At 29.0% G+C, this 23425-nt stretch overlaps 1 protein-coding gene and 1 pseudogene across 1 annotated transcript; one reads left to right on the top strand and one right to left on the bottom strand.

The window, feature by feature from the left end:
* The first annotated feature begins 10052 nt into the window (after nt 1–10052).
* Nucleotides 10053–12469, top strand: LOC111883040 (uncharacterized; annotated as a pseudogene).
* Nucleotides 12470–14693: 2224 nt separating this feature from the next.
* LOC111883172 (inactive protein RESTRICTED TEV MOVEMENT 2) lies at nt 14694–16191 on the bottom strand. The gene is made up of 2 exons (XM_023879530.2): nt 16019–16191; nt 14694–15346 (listed from the first exon to the last, which is right to left on the bottom strand). Exons 1-2 carry the CDS (start codon nt 16125–16127, stop codon nt 14784–14786), a joined length of 672 nt encoding a protein of 223 aa, XP_023735298.1. The 5' UTR covers nt 16128–16191; the 3' UTR covers nt 14694–14783.
* Nucleotides 16192–23425: the final 7234 nt, after the last annotated feature.

The following is a 23425-nucleotide window of genomic DNA, read 5'->3' as shown; positions in this document are numbered from 1 at the left end:
GCATTTTGAGCCCTAAAATCCATATTGATGAATATCCACACGTAAAGTTGGAAACTTTACGTGTGATTCGTATCCTAGAAGTCCAGATCTGTGAATGGCATGGACTGGAATCGAGCAAATCTGTGTATTTAATGGGTGCATGGCAACGACTCAGCGAGTCGTTCATATGACTCGGCGAGTCTGTTCGTGAGTCTACAAGTTTGTCCCCTTTTCGTAGTGTCGAGTGAGCAGTGAGTCACGGGGTGTGACTCAGTGAGTCGGAAGCTGAACTCATCTATGGAGGTACTCGGCGAGTCAATGCCCTGACTCGGCGAGTTCAAGGCAATCTCCTTAGATCAAGAACAGACTCGGCGAGTTGTTCATACAACTCGGCGAGTCTTAGCATAAGTGTTCATCAGATGAAGATGAACTCAACGAGTTGTTCATACAACTCGGCGAGTAGGATGAAGGACTTGAATATCAGTTTAGAAGGAGAACTCGTCGAGTCGTCGCCTAACTCGACGAGTAGGAACGGGATCCAGGTCAATCGTTTGGGTGGTGACTCGGTGAGTTGGAAAGCCAACTCGGCGAGTCGGGTCAACTGAAAGTTGACTCTGACTTTGACTTAGGGCATGGTCAGGGGTAAAATGGTCATTTTACCCAAAGGTCAGTGAGCAGTGTTTGATTGAGTATGTTGTGGGAATTGCAGCCGGAGGATTTCCGGAGCAGCAGCAGCAGCAGTAGGCAGTCAGTTCCCGATCAGATCAGCAACTACTTCGAGGTGAGTTACCTTCCAGTAGCGGTGGGTATGCGGCCACAATGCCGGCCCACCAGTAAGAGTTGTATGTTAGATGATTGTCTTTGTGATATCATTTAGGTTTGCTACTACTTGATATGTTGTATGCTGGCATGATATGTATATGTGATAGTTGTAGAGTTCGGTTGTTAGGACCGAAGGGTAGGTCGGACACCCCAGATATGTCTGACAGTATGTGATGATATGATTGCATGCTGGCTTGTTATGTTATATGAGATAAAGGTAGTAAGAGGGGACTATTCCCTGAAGACCGGTTGTTAGGACCGATGGGTAGTTAGCACCCCAGAATGGCTTGACATGGGTAGTCAGCACCCCAGAATGGCTTGACACGGGTAGGACGGCACCCCAGAACGGCCGTACCGGGTAGTCAGGCACCCTAGAGTAGCCTGGCAGTAAGTATGTTATGTGTTTGTATGGTATGTGGTACGATAGGGGAACTCACTAAGCTTTGTGCTTACGGTTTTCAGTTTTGGTTTCAGGTACCTCCTCAGCTAGGGGAAAGGAGCCGGCACGGTAGCAGCATGTCACACACACACACACACACACTCTCTGGTTTCCGCATTTACAAGCTTCACTGGGATTTGTACTATGATATTTTGATTGGTTGTATGTTTTGGTTTTCAGACATGGTTCACTTTATGTTATGGTTGATCAAACGATGTTTTTAGCTATTAATATCTTTTAAAGTAATGTTTGTAAACAAAATTTTTGGTCGTGAAAATTTGGGTCGTTACATATCACCCCTGTAAGTAGAACAATCAGTAATATGACTTGGAATCACTGATAAATCTTATTTATAAATTCATAATAACGAATATGAATATAAATATAAGTTACAATGAAAGCAATATAAGTGTAGCTTAACTTACAAAGATTTTCCTAACAAAAGTCCGAAAGTTGTACTGGCTGAACTCCAAACTTAGCTACTAATACCGGGCACTTAGGGACCTCAGAGCTTCATCAAAGTACCCTAAATACTAAGAATTTTTAGGCTAAGGGAGTAGAAACTCAAGAGAGATTGTTAGGAGAGGTGTGGAGAAAGACGTGAGCAATGACATCTATTTATAGGCTGAAAATAGGGGAGATGCACCGCGCACTATGGCGGCGTCGATCCTCCAGCCTACTGACACATGTCGGGTAGGTAGTGGAGTGATGTGGCAACTTCTAGAAGTGTGTGCCATGCCTTTTTGCGTATGGCGCATCTCGCGAAACTTGAGAAATTCATAGCGTCCTCATACAAACTCCATTTTTTTTACGTTTTTTATATCCACGTGTAGCTGTCGCAAGATTCACAAGTTTTATTTAGATTTCGTTGGCTAGTTCTCACTTTATTTATAATTTATTATTTTAGAAGGCTTAGACTGCTGATCTCCATTTAAAATTTATATCTTTTTCATACGACATCTGTTCTTGATTATCATTTTATCGACAAACTCCTATTAGTGAGATCTTCGACTCTCATTTAGATTGTTTCAGCTAAAAATCAGTTGATCAAAAATTCGATTTTTGTGCTAACACAGCTACGCAGAAACTTCAAAAAATCAAAAGTTCCTCATATGAAGTCAAATTTTAATTTCTCTATATGCACGCTCTCGATTTTACGATAAATATAACTTTCGTTTAGATTGCTTAAGCTAATAAGCAACCTATCTTTTTGGAAACGACAAACGAATTAAGTGAAGCCTACTCGCAATATTTCAACGAACACCCTGAGTTCTAGCTCCTTTACAGGGAAAACCCAGCCCCCATAGGGATTTCCAAAGAAAAATTTCCACATGTTGCACCACAAGAGGTATAGCCGTGTTGGTTAAATCGTGAAACTTCGAAGAAGTATAACTTCTTCATACAAAGTTTAATTTCAAAGTTCTTTATATGTACAAAATCCTTGTCACATATACTATAACTTTGTTTAAGATTATTTATCATAAATAATCTTCTATCAAAAAGTCATTTTTATCGCTTATTATATTTTAATTGACTAGCCCGAATCTGCGGTCGTTACAATTCTAAACATAAAAATACACAATTATCATATCATTGCATTTAACACGTAATCAACTCAATACAATAATAACATACATCTAGACTATATATATATATATATATATATATATATATATATATATATATATATATATATATATATATATATATATATATATATATATATAAAAGAAATTGGGCTACTCACCCGGTTAGTTAGGTAAAACTAACTATGATTCCAACTCCAAGCTCTTTACCACTTCCCAATCCATCACTTGTCCATACCTATTCGGATATATATCAATTTTATCACAACTTGTCTAAACATAATATTGTATCAACCACAACGATCAATTACCTGATCATTAGGTAAACTCAGTAACTATTTGTTACCAAACTAATCAAGTTTTCAATTTCAATCACCTAACAACTTAACGCCGTAAGCCGTTAGCCCAATCTATAAATTCTTGGTAACCTACGGTATATAACACTTACCGCTCACATTAAATTCTGCTCCTAGGGTTCGTAATAGTACCATATCATGATATCTTGTAACACATACTCGGTTATAACAACCTTCTACAATATTTTACATAAAAGTATTTATGTAAAATAGGATAAAATATACCCCCACTAATATTGTAATTCGACCCATGTATCTTCATACACTAGTACTATTCAACGGTAACAATTCCCCGGAAACACCTCCCAAGCCGCTCCTCCGACCGCGTGTGACAAAACCTTTCAAAAGACACCAAATCACTTGTATATATACTCCAGAGTCGTCGTGCCATGACAATATATACGTAACGACATGGTCATAACGAGTCTGACTTCCTCATACAAACTTCGTATATGATGATGTTTACATCTATGAAATCGCCTCAGAGTAATTTATCACTTTCTTCCACTAACTCTTGTCTATTCTTACACAATAATACTTGCTATGAAAATTGGGAACAATTCCCCGGAAACACCTCCCAAGCCGCTCCTCCGACCGCGTGTGACAAAACCTTTCAAAAGACACCAAATCACTTGTATATATACTCCAGACTCGTCATGCCATGACAATATATACGTAACGACATGGTCATAACGAGTCTGACTTCCTCATACAAACTTCGTATATGATGATGTTTACATCTATGAAATCGCCTCAGAGTAATTTATCACTTTCTTCCACTAACTCTTGTCTATTCTTACACAATAATACTTGCTATGAAAATTGGGTATTTCATGTATAGAGGTTAATGGTATTATATAGAATACCTAAGAGATGTTGAAGAAGATAGGGATTAAGTACTTAATGAGTTAAGGAATGAGTAGTAGAAAATCTCTTGATGAGATAAAGATATAGAATGTCCACGAGACAAATGTTATGTAAGACTATGGTGTGACCATAGCATGTGCAAAGGAAGATTAACAGAAGTGTAGAAAGATGATTCATTCGGGAATGAGATTATGTTCCCTGCGGAGAAAGAGATGATTTCATCAGGAATGTAGAGAGGTGATTCATATGGGAATATGATTATGTATGGTTAGATGATATTGAGATAGGTTCCATGAATGGAACAAGATAAGTGGGTTCTTTGAAAGAACTTAGATAGAATGAGTGAGGGATTAAGAGGAAGGAATCTATGAGGGATTCAAGAGAAGAAGAATGTTTAAGGATCCACATTGGATTAAAAGAGAAGGGAGTAAGTCCGGATGAGTGTACTTATTAAGATAAGTGGAAAATTGATTCCTTTAGATGATAGATGAGTCTATCATACGATAGTGGATCATTGGTTCTAGATGGGAAGTTAAGAATAACGAGATGAAGTATGAGCAGGGTATGAGACAAGGATGCTAAGAGTAGGGGATGAGTGAAGAGCAAAGAGGTATGAGAAGAACATACATAAAGTATGAGAATAATAGATAGAGTATAAGATGAGATAAGAGTAAGGGACAAGAAAAGAGATGCATAAATAAGATTATGCGAGAGATAAAGAAAGAGAATATAGAGTAAGTGTAGAATATGAGATGAGCTTGAGAAGAGGCTAAGAGAGAGCACGAGATGTGGAGAAAATATATAGAAGAAGATTAGAAGACAAAGTATCAGATAAATGATATGATAAGGCATAAGATAAGTGTAGAAGAATGTAAATAGAAAGAATAGTAATGCATGCTATGAAAAGATAAGAGAGTAAAACAAAACATGAGAAAGAAGGGAACCGAAAGATATATTAGTTAAAGATAGAAAGATTAGAAGATGAGCAGATTAACATGAAAATAGATATAATATAATTCACTAGACATGTGGTCTGATGTAGTAGATGTTTTTCATGTTTTGCAGGTTTAGGTGTTAGGGTTGTACGAGAGGAAGTAGGTGCATAATGACTTAGATTATGAATTGTTTTATTCTTTTTATTTTTCCTTGTTGTTTTAATTTATTTGTATTTATGTTTTATTGTAAACCCAAATATTGTTTGAAATGTAAAATGTTTTGAGTTAATAGAATTCTGCATTTTAGTAGTTAACTCTTATAATTCCTTAGATATATGTGTATAAAAGTTTGGGTCGTCACAACCCTACTGTACTATATGTTTCCCCAAAGTTTTATGTCATATTTGAGTGTATCCTGTATAATTTTCATGCATTAGAGCAACGTTTGACATATATCTACTTATAACACTACGCCCATTTAGAAGTCTACAAACACTGCATGCCAAAAGACAAAAAGATTTAGAAAAAGTTTATATTCAAGATTTTCTCAACGAAATAGGTCCACAAAGTGTAGCCTTGAAGTGAGTCAAATCTAGTATTTACCAAAAATGAATACATAATGTAACTAAGAATAATCTTGTTTTATTTGGATTTTATATGGTGTTTATATTTTTTTAAATATATATTTAAGAAATTTATTAGGCTATTTTCTAAGCAAAAAGTTGAATTCAATAAAAAAAATAAAATAGAAGGGTAAAATGGTCATTTTAATAATTCAGCATAGCAATTCAGAGGTCCCAACCAAACAACATGTTAAACATTCAGCTCTTAAAATTTCAGACCCTCTTAGAAATTCAGATCTTTTAAAAGTTTAGATCTTAAAAATTCAGATCCTGCCAAACAGCCCCTAACAACATCAACAATAATTTCCTTGGTCATCGAAAGAATTCAAACTTGCTTTGCTATATTTAAATATTCTCCAATATCATCATCCATGTAAACAATGGTTCCAATTTCTTATAAATCTTTTTAAAATAGTTCTTGGTCCAAGCCTTTAACAATATCCCTTCAATATCAACCCAAATCAATCATTCACTAACTATAAAGTTGTGTCTTTAAGTTTTCACTTTCAAATCCCATCATGTTTAAGAAACTTAGCACGTGCATGTGCATTGGGAAATTTAAACATGATCCAAAGGCCATCCGGATATTTAAGCTCCAAATCTAGAAACCCTTCTTTTGTACACAAGGAAGAAAGATTTGTAATCGTAGAGAATTCCTTCACGTTCCAAAACAAAACACAAGAGTAATATGTCTGATCCACTATGTAATTTCCATCTTCAATTCTAATTACAAAATCACTGAATTTTGAAAAACTTTTTCCAAATGCCATTTATCATTGTTCCCCTAGACAATGTTTGCATATGATCCCAATTTATTGTTACGATTACTCCCACATTACTAGTAACTATATTTTTCTTCTACATAACATGACGATTAACACCCATCACTCTAATGGAATCTCTCCATGGTTGCAAATAACATGAAATGGTCAAACCATAAAGACTAAATGTTACATATAAGAGTTTGGATATTAACAACTCAAACAAACCGAAAGCAACAAAAACTCTTGCCTATTTTGGGTTTCTTCCATGCAATGACAATGACATTTAGAGAGAGAGAGAGAGAGAGAGAGAGAGAGAGAGAGAGAGAGAGAGAGAGAGAGAGAGAGAGAGAGAGAGAGAGAGAGAGAGAGAGAGAGAGAGAGAGAGAGAGAGAGATTTATTTATTTATTTATTAAATTTATTAAATAAGAAACTTAAAACGTTGTTCCCGTTGTTCCCATTTGTTTACAACTTAACGTGAACCAATGAAATGAAAACATTGAACATGGACGTTCTTTTATTTTAATGTAATAAAGTTCTAAATAACATCGAAGTCGTATATAATAATATAATATAATAATAATTAATAAATATAGAGCAGCGTTTATCTTCGGCTACGTGTTTGCACATATATACAACTTTGATAATATATTTTAGTACATTGTAATTACTTTTTTTATAATTGATTCCAATTGACTATTTGCATTAAATAATGATTGTAGTGATGTAATTAGGGGTGATTTAAGTGCCAGACCTGTATCGAACGGGGTGGTACACTGGTACTGGTTTTGTTTTTTTTTTTTTTTATAAATTTTTGGAGGCGAAAAATGTAACCAAAAACTAGACCGGGTGAATAATATACATATTACATTATCTATCATTATGTGTTCATTTTACTTTAGTTTTTGGCATTAGTTTCCAAAAATGGTCCCAAGCAAAGGAAAACAATAATCATTCAAATATTCACGGTAGCAATTTAAACCAATAAAAAACGATACCTATTCAAATATACATACTAGTAATTCAAATCCATTAAAAAACAATAACCATTCGAAAATGCCCAAGGTGTAAAAAGTTAGGTGCTAGTCGTTTTTTATGGATTTTAAACGCTATTTTGACTATGTTGTAATTGTTTTTGTTAGCAATTTGCTAATTTTTTATTTATTTATAATCATTCAAGCTGTTTTAAAAAAAACATTGGAAAATACCCATAAATGAAAAGTAATATAAACACATTAACCATCAATTACTTATATAGATATAAAACAATAAACAGAAAAAGTTAATATTAACATATACTCTATAGCAAATAAAACAAGAAACTAATATTTTATTGTAATATTATAAGATATATATGGAATTCAAATTTGTCTTTTCAAAATGAGTCATTATAAAGAGAAAATATACTTCAACATATAAAATCATGTCATATCAATATGAGATATACTAATATTTATTACTTTTGACAATGTATTTGTCCTTTAATATAACATCAATATTGTCATCTACAAATGGTTTTCTCCACTTTCTTACAAACCAAATCCTTCATCATGAAACTTGACAAGTGTGCTCTATATTGTTATAACTAGTTGTGAGATTCATATAGTAAATGGGTTAATTTAAAAAAAATTAAATATAAAAATCAAAATATTTGGAACTTTAAATTTATAAGAAAATAAAAAAAATAATAAATTATTATTATTGAATTTTTTTATCTTTTAAATTTAAACAAATAATTTAAATAAATAAACAAAAGAAACTAATGAGCTTTAATTTAGGAATTTTGAAATTAAAAGATAACTTCCTTAATGAAATTGATATTCATTTATAACTATATTTATTGTAATTATTACATTAAAATATTATATAGCATTTAATAAAATAAAAAAATTTATAAAATAACATGTGGAAAAAAAATTAATTCAAAATAACTACAAAATGACATTTGACAAATTAAATAAGAGTGTGACATGTGGTAAAAAAACATCATTTATTTATTAAAGTAGATTATGACCATCGGTGCTAACGTGGACTCAGATGTCATGATAGGAAATTGTATTGCTAAAATATCTATACAAAATACAAAGTTAATAAAAATAATAATGTAAAGTTGTTAGATTGACAAGTTGTTACGGAAAATGAAAGTGTATAGGTGTATTTAGGTGACTGAGTGGAAGCAGAAGCAAAAAATATAATTGGTACAAGTTGTGGTGTTTAGGTATAGGATGAGCAAGAAATGAAGTGGGTGTCTTGTACATCTCATTTGCAGGTTTTCGAAATCGATATGTTTTTATTACATTTTATTTTTGTTTATGTCTTATTGTTCATTTTGAATTACTCTTTCGTTGTCTATCCCCATTTACATGTTCTCAATTTAAACACAACGTTTGTCATATATGTGATTGAATCGTTCTGGCCTATATAAAGACATGTCTATCAATATCTATCTTCACTTTTTAACAGAGCCGACCCAAAGCAAGTTCATCCAGTGCCTTTGAACAGGGCCCAAAACATCAAAGGGCCCATTTTTTTTTTCATTCTTTAATAGGGTATGTTCATTTGGGCTAAAAAATTTAGGTTATATCCATCTATATACTCAGTTAACGAATACAGGAAGGAGGCAAGAGGGAGCGGGAACTTAATTTTTGGGAAAAAGAGAACTCTTCAGTTTCTTCATTGGTAACGCACGCATGGATAATAGGAATCATCATTGTTGGAACGGTAACATCAATTTACATTCATTTATCATTCATTCTATTCCATCAATTTACATTCACTTCTTATTTCTTCCTTCTTTATCTTCTTCTTCACTGATCAGTTTTTACAAAGATTACCAACAATTTTAGAAGATTCAAAAGAAGAATTCAAAGCCATCAAATTTCGAAATCAGAAGGTTCAATATCAGAATTCAGAACAATCAAAATTCGAAATAAGAAGCTTCAAAATCGTACAGTCTTACAGTCTTACAGCTTGAGTTTCGAAATCAAAGGTATAATACTAAAATTAAACTTTAGTTTTTTGTTTCATGGGTTTGTTTTTTCTAATTGAGTAATTTGATAATTTCAGATTTCTTATTGGTTCTTTTTTTTTTCATTTTCTTTAATTCCAAATTACTAAATCAGGATGAAAAATCAACAGTGATATCAGTTTTCAAAAATTTGAACTTAGAAGGAACAAGGAATTGAGGTAAATTCTAATTCAGATTTCTACTTTTTCTGATTTTTTGTTTATGATAATATCGAATTTGTAAGAACTAAGAAGCAATTATGAATTTATGATCTCATCATTTCAGATTGCAAATTTTCTGATTTCCTTAGAATCACATTCTTGTTTTTTTGATTTGAAGTGTCGATGATAATAAGGTAATTTTTGGATTTCTTATATGATATTATTGCAGATTTTGTGATTTCTTTAGAAGCATATTCTGATTTTTTTTTTCTTTGCCGTTTTGATACATTCTTTTGGTGATTTGAAGTGTGGAAAATCTGAACCAAGAAGGAATCTATAAATTGGAAGTCATAAATAAGGTCGTTTCTTTCTTTTTTATAACTTATTATGCCTCCTAAAATAAAAAAATATGCATATGGATATGAAAAACTTAAGAAGAAACAAAAAATTGAAGAAGATAATAAAACTCAAGCAAGATCTATGGATAAGTTTATAACAAAAAAACACAAAACTTTATGGAAAATGAAACACAAAATGTTAATGAAGCTAATCTTAATAATAATGATAATGTTGATATTGATGTTGATGTTAATGATGATGTTGATGTTGATGTTAATGCTAATGTTAATGTTAATGTTAGTGATAAAGTTGATTTTAATGATAATCCTAATGTTGTTGTTGATGATAATGTTGATTTTCACACTTTTGATATATTTGATCCAAGAAATTGGGATGCTCTTGATTCTAGTATGATAAATATTTTAGTGTTGAAAGGTCCTAAAAGAGATTTGTCTCTTACAAAAGGTCCTAAAGATAAATATTTAAGAAGATTTTCTGCAACATATTATACTAAAACTTTACCAAATGGGGAAAAATGTGATAGAGATTAGCTTGTTTATTCTAAAGAAATTGATAAATTTTTTTTTTTTTGTTGTAAAATATTTCGAAAAGGGTGTGGGAAGGGTCAATTAGCAAATGAGGGTTTTAGGGATTGGATACATCTTAACACTAGAATTAAAGAGCATGAAACTAGTATGGAACATGTTAAAAATATAAATACTTGGTATGATTTGCGTTTAAGATTACAAAAAAAAAAGAAACTATTGATAATGCGGCTCAAAAACAATTAGAAAAAGAAAAAGTTCATTGGAGACAAGTTTTGTTGAGAATTATTTCTATTGTGAAATTTCTTGCTAAACATAATCTAGCTTTTCGTGGTACTAATGAGAAATTGTATGAAGATAACAATGAAAATTTTTTAGGCTTATTTGAAATGTTGGCTGAATTTGACATGGTTTCTTATGACCATATACAATGTATTACAAATGAAATTGGTATCCATAAACATTATCTTGGGCATAAGATACAAAATGAATTAATACTTTTACTTTCTTCAGAAATAAAGTCTATGATTATTAAAAAGATAAAAAATGCAAAATATTTTTTTATAATACTTGATTATACTCCCGATATAAGTCACCAAGAGCAAATGACTATTATTTTAAGATATGTAGATGTCTCGTCAAATGTTGTTTGCATTGATGAGTCTTTTTTAGGGTTTTTAGATGTAAATGATACAACCGGCCAAGGACTCTTTGATGTTTTACAAAATGAATTGAATTTGCTTGATCTTGACATTAATAATATACGTGGACAAGGTTATGATAATGGATCAAATATGAAAGGAAAACATCAAGGAGTGCAAAAAAAGCTTTTAGATATAAATTCAAGGGCTTTTTATACTCCTTGTGGTTGTCATAGTTTGAACTTAACTTTATGTGATATGGCTATTACTTGTGGTAAAGCTAAAGGTTTTTTTGGAACAATACAACGTATCTATACAATTTTTGCAAATTCCACTAAGAGATGACAAATTTTAAAAGATAATGTGAAAGGGTTAACTCCTAAATCGTTTTCATCCACTCGTTGGGAGAGTCGTGTTGATAGTGTTAAAGCTATAAGATTTCAAATTTTTGATATACAAAAAGCTTTACTTCAAGTAGCCAAAAATGATAATGATCCAAAAATAACAAGTGAAGCTAAATCCTTAGCAAAAAATGAACTTGACAACTTTAAGTTTATATTGGCATTAGTATTTGGTATGAAATGTTAAACACTGTTAATTTAATTAGCAAACAATTGCAATCAAAAGATATGCTTATTGATGTTGCTATGGAAAAAATAATGGGGTTGATTTCGTATTTTAAGGAATATAGAGAAAATGAGTTTTTAAATGCTTTACAAACCGCAAAAGATATTGCCTTAGAAATGGGGATCGATCCAATATTTCCTAAAAAAACGTGAACCTAAAATAAAAAAATATTTTGATGAGATTTCAAACGACACTTCTTGTAGTTTTTCACAATCCGCCCAAGAGAAATTTAGAGTTAAATATTTTATTTATATTGTTGATCAAGCAATTACTTCTTTAACTACAAGGTTTGAACAATATCAACAATATGATAAAATATTTGACTTTTTATTTAATTCAGAAAAATTGCTTTCATTAGATGATATAACATTAAAGTCTTGTTGTATGTCTCTTGAAACTTCAATCAAGAAAGATGAGCAATCGGATATTGATGGAAATGACTTATATGTTGAATTAAAATTACTTTTACATCTCTTGCCTAAGGAAAAATTGACAACAATTGATATTCTAAATTTTTTAAAACGTGTTGATTGTTTTCCTATTACATCTATTGCATATAGAATTATGTTGACTATTCCTATTACTGTTGTATCTGCAGAACGGAGTTTTTCAAAATTGAAGATTCTGAAGTCCTACTTAAGATCTACAATGACTCAAGAACGACTTAATGAATTGGCTTTGATGACGATTGAGCGTAACATATTGGATAAAGTTACTTATGAAGATGTTATTGAAAAGTTTATTTCAACGAATATTATGAGGATGGCTGTTTTCAAGTAGAAGATAATTTTTTTTTTGTATTATTTTGAATGAAATTTTAATTTTATGTATTTGCAATAGAAAGTTAAACTATAATTTTTTTTTGCTTAAATTTTGAGATCTTTCAAATTTTAGGGCCTATCTTTTGTTAAATCGCACAGGGTCTCCAATATCTCGGGGCCGACCCTGCTTTTTAATGTGATTTTCATAGTCTAAACTAATATATAAAAATATTGTTTTTTTCTGGAACAATATAATTTTATTAAAATAAACTAGCAACGGGCTAATAAAAAATTATATAGAAGTAGTATAAAACAAAATTGTCAAGATCATAAATATGTAAAATTGTTTTCTGTTTATAAAATCATGAGTGTAAGATCGAATCGGATCATAAGATCGTACCAAAAATTATTTTAAAATATAAAATACATTTTCATTTAATAGTTAACCATATGGTTAACAATAAATAGTTTAAAACATAAAAAAAATACATATCCAATACATCATTGAACAATAAAGGGTTCAAAATAGGTATTCCAAGTTGTTAGTTCAATAAATAAAGAACAAATTACTAAAATCGTCCCTATGGTTTGCTTAAATTTACATGTTTGGTCCCTAACTTTTGTTTTGCACTTAGACGATCCTCATATTATGATTTTGTTGCGTGTTTCGTCCCTGTTGTTTCATTTGTTTGCATTTTTTGTCCCTCGCATACATGAAAATACTATATTACCCTTAATCATTTCTTTTTTGATTTCTTTTTGATTTTTTTTTTAAAAATTAACATGTGAAAGAATATTATTAGAAATAAAAAATGTGGGTCCCTCACACCCAATATCTCTCCCGCCATCATCACTCATCACCTTCATTTGCCTCATAATACTCTCAGTCTCGACCTCTCATTCTCTTACCGGAAGCCACAATCACCGACGAAGCATCGTCGGGAAACCACCAGGAAACATCACCGGAAGACACCAGGAAACCACCAGATACCATCAATTTGCATCATTAATCCCTCTTTTCTTCATGTCGCCCCTATCTGCTCCATCCTTACTCCTCCCTCTTCGCCATCTACCTGGATAGATTTGTAAAATCGTCCCTGTGATAGTGGTGCAGGTGGCTGTCCCCGCTATTGATTCTATAAAGGGTTTAGGAGTGGCGGTTATGGTTCTCACTACTTCGTCGCAGGTGGAGCACCGTGTTCACCAAAATCCTCCGACCACCACCATCTCTTTTACTGAGTGTCGTTCCCTTTAACCCAATTCTTATGGAAAATTGTATTTGATTTATGGGATTTCATCAGTTTTTTTCTTTCATCACCGATTTCAGGTTAGGGTTTTCGTTTTGTGTATTGATTTCCATATCTGGTTTTCATTTTAGCTTAGGTTTTGAATTTGGGATATTAGGATTTGATTTGGTTAGGTTCTTTATTTCAGAATTTGATACTATTATGGTTTTGATTTATGTGTTCAAGTTTGATTTTTAAGATTTGATCTTGTGGGTGTGACCTGATGAAATCGATTATATGGTCTGTAATGGAGTCGGAATCGATTGATAGTGGTGATGTTGGAATCAGTGGGTGGTGATTGTCGGTGGCCGATGGTGGTTGTTGTTGGCTAGTAGTGGTTTTTAGAGGCATGTGGTGGTTATCGGTGGTCTATGGTGTTTGTTGTGCAAGTGGGAGTATGAGTGGCCCCACATGTCTATAAATCACTTAATTGTTTTCCTTTAATTAATAAATAATAAAGAAAATAATAAAAAAGTGAAAAAAAGTTAACACAATGGGCAATATAGTCTTTTCATCTTAGGGAGAGACGAAACACGCAACAAAATCATATTATGAGGACGGTCTGAGTGCAAAACAAAAGTTAGGGACCAAACATGCAAAATTTGACCAAACCATATGGACGATTTTAGCTATTTGTTCATAAATAAATATTAGATTTAAAAAAAAATAACCATCCTATGATCTTACCACGATTTTACCGAAAAAAGATCCAAATAAGATTGAAATCGGCTTGCCTAGATGAGATCATATAATCATACGATCATACAAGTACAATAGGATCATGATTTTAACAACCACTCTGAAGTAACAGATTTTGATGCTAATCCACTGTCTTTGTATTACATTTACACCCAAATTTTATAACATTTGTAATTTGTTCGATGTTGTTCTTTTGCTAGAAACATAACCAAAGGATACAAATCCAATCTCGTTTGTTGTTACTCAAATTCAAACCACTTTAAAAAATCGAAATCAAGAACTCTTTATTAATTTCACTCAAATTAATTCACAATTTTACAAGTTAATAAGTAAAACTTTCACATATTCTCAAGCGTTGCAAGACTTGATTGCTTCGGAGCAATAAACACCCACCAATAATCCCACCACAAGCACCAAAATCAAATTCACTACATTCTTCGATGGTTTCATCTTCATCACAAAACCCAAATCACTCACCTTCTTCTCTGACGCATTTTCACAAACACCTTTCTGTTCCTTCAACTCTACGTTCTTCTCAGAATCTTTTTTCGCGTTCTGACCAACACCATTTCTGTCATTTGACTCTGTCGTGGAAGTGGGTTTGGTATCGTGTTCAACTCGGGTTCTTTTCTGATGCTTTTTTGTTTCGTCAATTGGTTTCTCTGGTTTTGGAGCAGGAGCTTCGATGGGGGGTTTTCCTTCTTCTTCCGCCATTGGGGCGACGGATTTTGGCTGCTTAACAAACAATATGCTGCCTTCAAATTTCGCACTTATTTTGCTGATAACACATTGTTCTGAAGCAATAAATTCTTTCCGGAATCGAATCCATGCGTTGTCATGGAGTTTACGTTCACCGCTGATGATCAACGTCTTTGATCTTAATTGAACCCTCAGTTGTTCCTTTGTGAAACCTGTCGAGTTTTACTTGTTTTAAGAATTTTGAACAAAAATAATCTAAAATGATTACATTATTTTCTATGGGATAATCAACATGTAAATTACCAATCTTTTAGCCATTTAGCAAAATAACCGTTTCTGATTTGGATGATATATAATATGTATACTAAATCTTTTTACACATTAATTGTTTATTTTTGTTGTTTGCTCAACTAAACGAGAGTAAATATATGTCTGAAACCCAAAACCCTAAACATTCATTTTCTATTATAAAAAGTATGTTTGGTAACATAAAGTATCCGAAACAAGTCTAAAATGGACCTACCCATTTCTGAAATGATGATAAGTTTTGCAATTGGGTTATTTGGTTATAAAAATATCAACTCGTATTGATGGTTATTTTTATGATCATCTCATATTTAAATAACCAATTTAAAGATACAATTTCAATTTCAATATTGGTAACAAACACTAAAATGCTATGCAATGAATGCTAATTCTAATTGTTTTCGTCTTTATGAGTCTTTGGACTTCCAAAACCCATGAATATTAATAGATCTATAGACCTAAATTCGATTTATTATAAAAGAGAATACCCATAATATATGAAAAGATAAAGAAATTATCATACAATTGAATAACAAAGATTTTAAGAATGAAAAATATAAGAAAGAAAAAGCACAAACCGGGGAGATAAACAAGAAGAGTGTTGCAATCGTCCTCATTTACCCACTCGATTGAGGGTTCCAATTGTTGATATACATGGGTTGGTGTAGTTCTTCCTTTTGAGTCCATATTCAGTTATGTTTATGTTTTAACTGTAGATAATGGTTGAATTGTCAAAGAAAATCCGAAAACATGTTGAATAAATATGCAAACATTTGGTTGCATTTTGAGGTTTGCATGTTACCAAAACCTGTGAAGTTTTCTTTGAACTCAGATATACCTTTGCTAGAACAGTTTCCTTTCATTATCTAAACCTTTTCTTTTGGATTTCTAGGGATCCAAAGATGTCTTTTGCTACTTTTTTCTTAATATATTAAACTTTATGTCTAATTGTATAGATGCTAAGCTGCTAAGTTAAAAGAAGAAGAAAGTATATATAAGAAAGAGTTCGAAAACACCTATATACATATATTGGATGTTTGATTATTTCTTATTTCTATTAATTAGTTATTCTTTTATAAGGATACAACTTTTACAAAAAACCGTAGTATCTATTACATTTTTGTGTTCTAATATCTCATATCTATCAATTAAAATAGTAGATCTTTATTTATTTATTTATTTATTTTTATTTTTATTTTTTATTTTTTTTGGAAAACGGCAAAAAAAATCGAATGGTAGCATACACGCATTATTTCAAAGAGTATCCCGAGATCGAGCTCGTTTATAGGGCAAACACCGCACCTATAGATTTTTTAGAGAAAAATTCTCTACATGTGATACCACAAAAGATAGTTTAAAAGAATCGAACTCTCAACCTTACACCCCAAACACTCATCATTATGTTGGACTTCTTCTATAGGTAAAAATATTAATCTAATATTATCCCATGTCAAAATTGGTTTTTAAATATAATTTTTATACAATTAACCATCATTAATACTAAATTGATAATTGTTATTAAAGTAATATTCATTATTTTCTCACTGTTAAGTCGTTAATTTGTCACTAATCCGTTGCTACTATTAATATATCTAAAAAAGATTAAGCCCCTACATGACATGGGTCTCTGCGGTCATACTCCCCGCACATATCTATGGCTGCCCAGCTTAGGTGAGCAATACGCAAAATATTTACAACTAGGGGTCATACCCACGGACGATGCAATAATGACTCAAGAAAAGATTAATTGGAATATATATATATATATATATATATATATATATATATATATATATATATATATATATATAGTAATGTACGAGCACGATCTTTATTATGAAAATAAGCGATATCCTACGCGTTGCGCAATTATAATTAAAATATTGATAATTATATGTTATTAAAATAAATATTTTATCGTTAGTAACTTTAAATTAATGATTCTTACACTAATTTATTATAAAACATTTTAAGTATTTTAGATAAATGATAAATATTATCTAACATGGGTGCACAAAATTACTTTCGCGTCATGGATTTATGAGTATTTAAATAAGAGGTCCCATATTATTTTATTTAAAATTGCATCATCTAAATAGCCGTTACCCGTGAAAATAAAAATAAACTCAATTTTGATAGACATATTTTATGTGATAGTAATTCAATGAAATATATTTAGAGGTTATGTGTGAATATGAAATTACGATGTAGGTTTTATATTTAACATTTTATTTATACCTTTATTATTTTTAATGAATTTTAAGATTATATTTTGATACATGTTTTATATTTAATATTATATTTAAAATTTTAATTTTTTTAATTTATTTTAAACTATCTATTTTGAGGAAAAAATTATTATTATAAAAAGTAAATTTAATCAACTTTTTTTTGTTAATTTGACATTTGTTATTTAGATCTTATATTTAAACTTTTATAACTATTTAGAAAAAAATTGATTTTGAATATATTTATGTTTTCAATTTAACATCATATTTAGATTAACAAACTAACTATATTATAATGAGAACAAATAATCAATATTGAAATTACAATAATATTAGATTTAACGTATTAATTTAAAAAGAAGTTAAAAAGTTGGGGGTTTCAAATGAATTTGATTGAAGAAAAAATTAATGTATTATAAGTATATTAGGTGAATACCCACGCGTCGCGCAAAATATAACAATATGCTTGAAATCTTGACAAATATATGTTTTTTTTAATATAACAATGATGTTTTTGTTAGCTCGTATATAATAAATCTTATAAGAAGTTAGTATAAACATGTTCTTTTTTGAATTATATAAAATGTAGACATCTTTTAAAATTCTATAATCCTAATTGTTTCAATGACCTTTATCTGTGGGTAACTCATAAATAAAATTAAATATAATATATAGTTTAATGATATTTATACTTTTTGTTAGGGAAATATCCAGAAAAGTCGTAAAATTTTACCCTAATTTACGAAAAAGCATGAATTACCGGTAAAAATGGCGATTTGACCCCATTTTTTCCGGTTTATCAGTCTTATTACTTACCTATTTCACTAAAGTCCTATTATTTTACTCTAATTTACAAATAAGTCCTAAAATAAATTTTAGTGATGATTTCGCCTTTTTCTTCATGTAACATACATTTTATCGGTTTCATTGCTGACTTAGACACATAGTCATTAAATTAGCTGATAATATATATACGATGGGTTATATAATGCTACATTTACTGTAAAATTTTATATCCATCTCATCGACTCATTTATGATTATGTATATAGGTCAGCAAGAAACCAATAAAATGTGTGATTCCAGGAAAAAATGGCAGAAAATGAGTTGATGTCTGAAGAGATAGATATATTGGGTTACATAAGATTAGATAGACAATTGATATATCTATAAACGTAAAAATAAACGCAGTTGTTGCTAGTTTATGTAATTATTGTAGTTTTCGTTGGATGCATTTTATTTCCAAAAAAATATACAATACATCAGGATATCAAATTTTATGTGAAACATAACGTTATATAACTCAATATATTCATCTCATCATCTTATTTAATGACTAGACATTCGGGTCAACAATAAAACCGGTAAAATGTATCTTACATAAAGAAAAAGGGTCAAATCATCACCAAATTTTAGTTTGGTACGTATTTGTAAAGTAAGGTAAAATAATGAGACTTTAATGAAACAGATAAGTAATGAAACTGGTAAAACCGGGAAAAAGGGGTCAAATCGCTATTTTTACCGGTAATTCATGCTTTTTCGTAAACAAATTTTAGTTTAGGACTTTTTCGTAAATTACGGTAAAATTTTAGGACTTTTCTGGAGATTTCGTTTTTTGTTATGATTAATTAATTTTAAAAAGTTTATTTGTTTTAGATTTTAATTTCTATCATTGTAATTATTTAAAACATCAAATATTTTTTTTTGTTTTTAAAAGTAATAATATAATTTTTCTATATAATGTTATTTTTAACTATTTTTGTTTTAAGTTATTTAAAATAACGTATTTTGAAACTCTTAATTATTTTAATTTGGTTTCAGAAATTTAACTTTTTTAAATATTATTTGATGATATTGTTAGTTTCTTTGATTGTAGTTATTTAAAACAACAAACATTGTTTTTGTTTTTAAAGGTAACATTATAATTTTTTTATATAGTATTACTTTTAACCATTTTTATTGTAAGTTATTCTTAAGCCACTTATTTGAAAATTGTTAACGACTATAAAAAATAGTTACATAGTTTTTTTTGTTAGGATTACAATTTAGGTTTTACACCATAATGTGTAACTTTTAACTATTTATAAAATAGTTGATTTTTTTAAGTTTAGTTAAAATTTTGATTTAAGTTAATCGTTTAACATTATAGTGAAAATTAATAGTTTAACTATTTCGCATAAAATCATAAATTATACAAAAGTTGTGAGTTTAAAATTGATTGAAATTAACAATTTAACTATTTTGCATAAAATCATAAATCATATAAAAGTTGTGGCTTTAAAATGACAATTGTTCACATATGACAACATATCTAAAGTAATAAGGTATGTTAAAAAGTTAAACTCATAATTTTATAAATAAAAGTAAAATATGATATGTTAATATTGTAGTTTAGTTAATTTATGGTTAGAATCTAGTTTTTGTATTAATGTAACATTATTAACCAATTTATAATAATTATTAGAAAGAAATTGAAAAGTCATGCAAGTTTCAAATGCATGTGGTGCAAATAAAAATGTCTCTTTTATAAGTATACCAGGCAACTACCCGCACGTTGCGCTGAATTAATATAATTTGATGAAAAAATCATTTACAAATGAAATATGAACCTCCAAATTTGGATATAATTTAAATGCACGTTGAACTATAGATCATAATATATATATATATATATATATATATATATATATATATATATATATATATATATATATATATATATATATATATTAAGTATCAATAATAAAGTCACAAAACTTTAACCAAATATCATTAATCATATCTTCGAAGTCGATTAAATCTCTAGTTTCAAAATCTTTCTATTGTTTGGAACACAGTAGTATAACCAACATCAACGACATATCTAATAACACACACACATATATATATATATATATATATATATATATATATATATATATATATATATATATATATATATATATATGTTGCTACTAATATTAAACTTAGTAAATAAGCTTATAATGTAAAAAAATAATCAATTAGTTGGAAATTGAAAATTCTCAAATCTTGTTTTTATCTATATACACATCCTAGAAAATTAGTAAATAAGCTTACAATGTAAAACAAATAACCAGTTAGATGGAAGTGGAAAATACCCAAAATAGAGCTCGATATTCTCAATTTTTTTTTCTCTATACGATTCTTCACATCCTACAAAACTCATTTACCACCTTGGAAAGATATGAATGTTTATATAAGCAAAACTTACTTATATACCACTAATATAAGTTACAAAGTGTTAAATAAAAGGAAAATAAAAAGTCATTATTAATTACTAATTAATAATCATAAGTTAAAAACTCTTGAGTAGTAAGTACTAAATGCACATAAATTAGAAACTTTTGAATTGTAATGAGAGTTTTAAATGAATACGATGCTTAGAAATATGCCTCTATTATGAGATATATAGACTTGGCGAATGTCCGCGCGTTGCGCAGAAACACCTATATAGTTGAAATTTTTACAAATATATATGTTATTTTTAAATATAACAATAATGTTTTTAAATTTGATATAATAACTCTTATACTAAACTGATATAATATATTGATTATTTTGAATTATATGATAATATATACATCTATTATAACTACATAATCTCAACCATTTGAATGACTTCTACCTGCAAAGTTACTTATGAATAAAATTAAATATAATATATGGTTTAATGTTATTTATAGTTGTTATTGATAATTAATTTTTTAAAAATTATTACTTAACATTTTAATTTTTATGATTATAATTATTTAAAACATCAAACATTGTTTTTTGATTTTAAAGGTAACAATATAATCATTTATATAGAGTTATTTTTATCTTTTGTTATTGTAAGTTATTTTAAGCTACTTATTTGAAAACTTTTAACGATTATAAAAATATCTTTAAAAAATATTTTAGTTAAATTGAGATTATAATTTAGTTTTTGCATTTAGCACTACAATTTATCACTTTGAACTATTCACAAAATATTCATTGGGTTTTTTATGTGGAACTAAAATTTATATTTAAGTTGACACTGTAATGTTATATTTAAATTAACAATTTAAGTATTTTGTTCAAACTGCTCAAAAGTTGTAGTTTTAAACTGATAATGGTTTACATACAACAACATATTAAATCTAATAAATTAAGTATAATATGTTAAAAGTTAAAGGCATAACTTTATAAGTAGAAGTAAATATATTATTTTAATATTAAAATTTAGTTCATTTATGATTACACTTTAGGTTTGATATTTATTTAACCTTATTAACCAACTTATAATCATAATTAGAAAGACACTACAATTTATCACTTTTAAATATTTACAAAATATTCTTTGGGTTATTTACGTTAAACTAAAATTTATATTTAAGTTGATCCTGTAATGTTATATTTAAATTTATAATTGAAGTATTTTATACAAACTGTTCAAAAGTTGTAGTTTTAAAATGATAATGGTTTACATCCAACAATATATTAAAACTAATAAATCAATTATAATATGTTAAAAGTTAAAAAAAAACATAACTTTATGAGTAAAAGTAAATGTATTATTTTAATATTGAAATTTAGTTTATATATGATTACACTTTAGGTTTGATATTTATTTAATCTTATTAACCAACTTATAATCATTATTAGAAAGAAAATGAAAAGTCATGGGAGTTTCAAATGAATGTGGTGAAAGAAAAAATACATGAGAATTTCAAATGAATGTGGTGAAAGGAATAATGTTTCCTTTATAAGTATACTAGACGAATTTACGTGCGTTGCACATAATAGGTTAAAAAATATATTGTTAAAATGTTGAAAAATATATAAAATGGTTATGTTATTCACATTAACTCTGAATTAATATTTTGATCAATATTATTCATTTACATCAATGCACCTTCCTCATTTATAAAATTAAATATAATTATCTATTTTATATTATTTTTAACAATTGTTATGATTGATTAATTTAAATTTTTACTTATGTGATTATTTTCTAATTTCAATAACGATGTTCGTTTAAAATACAATTTATTTGTTGTTAATGTTATGTAATTTATAAATTGATGTTATTATCATTTAAAATTATTGCTCTTTAGTTTTAAACCACTTATTATTATTAATAAGTTAACGAAAACTTTTATGAAACACATAATACTACTATTAAAATATGAAACATACACTAAATAGTAAACTGATAAGGTAGACAATTTGCATTTCAAAAAAGACTTGCATGTACACTATGACTGTATGACATATCCATGATTTTTATAATTTCATTTTATTGTTTATAATTATGGTTCATTAGTTTTAAAACCACTTATTATTATTAATAAACGAAAGAAAACTATTAAAAGACATTTATTATTATAATTAAAATGTTAAACATATAATAAAATATAAAATGATAAGATAGACAATTTGCATTTTAAAGAGGCTTACATGGGCACTATGGATAATATTGCATATCCATGATTTTTTTTATTAATTATTACTTTGAAGCAACACAAACATACAAACATGTATACAATATTTAATTAAATATTATCTATATCACTTTCCATAACCTATGATCGATAACATGAATCTAATCTAATTACATTAAAGTTTCAACCACAATATACAATGATTGTCTTAAAAGAATACTTAAACCAAGAAAAATATTAAAAGAGAATTAGTATATACCAAACTTACAAATTAAAAACTTTAACATAATAACATGGCTAGAAAAATTATCCAAAACCCTCAAACATTTTCA

This window comes from Lactuca sativa, chromosome 4 (assembly GCF_002870075.4).
Source record: "Lactuca sativa cultivar Salinas chromosome 4, Lsat_Salinas_v11, whole genome shotgun sequence".
Classification (NCBI taxonomy): Eukaryota; Viridiplantae; Streptophyta; class Magnoliopsida; order Asterales; family Asteraceae; genus Lactuca; species Lactuca sativa.
This window is presented reverse-complemented; position numbering and strand designations above follow the sequence as displayed.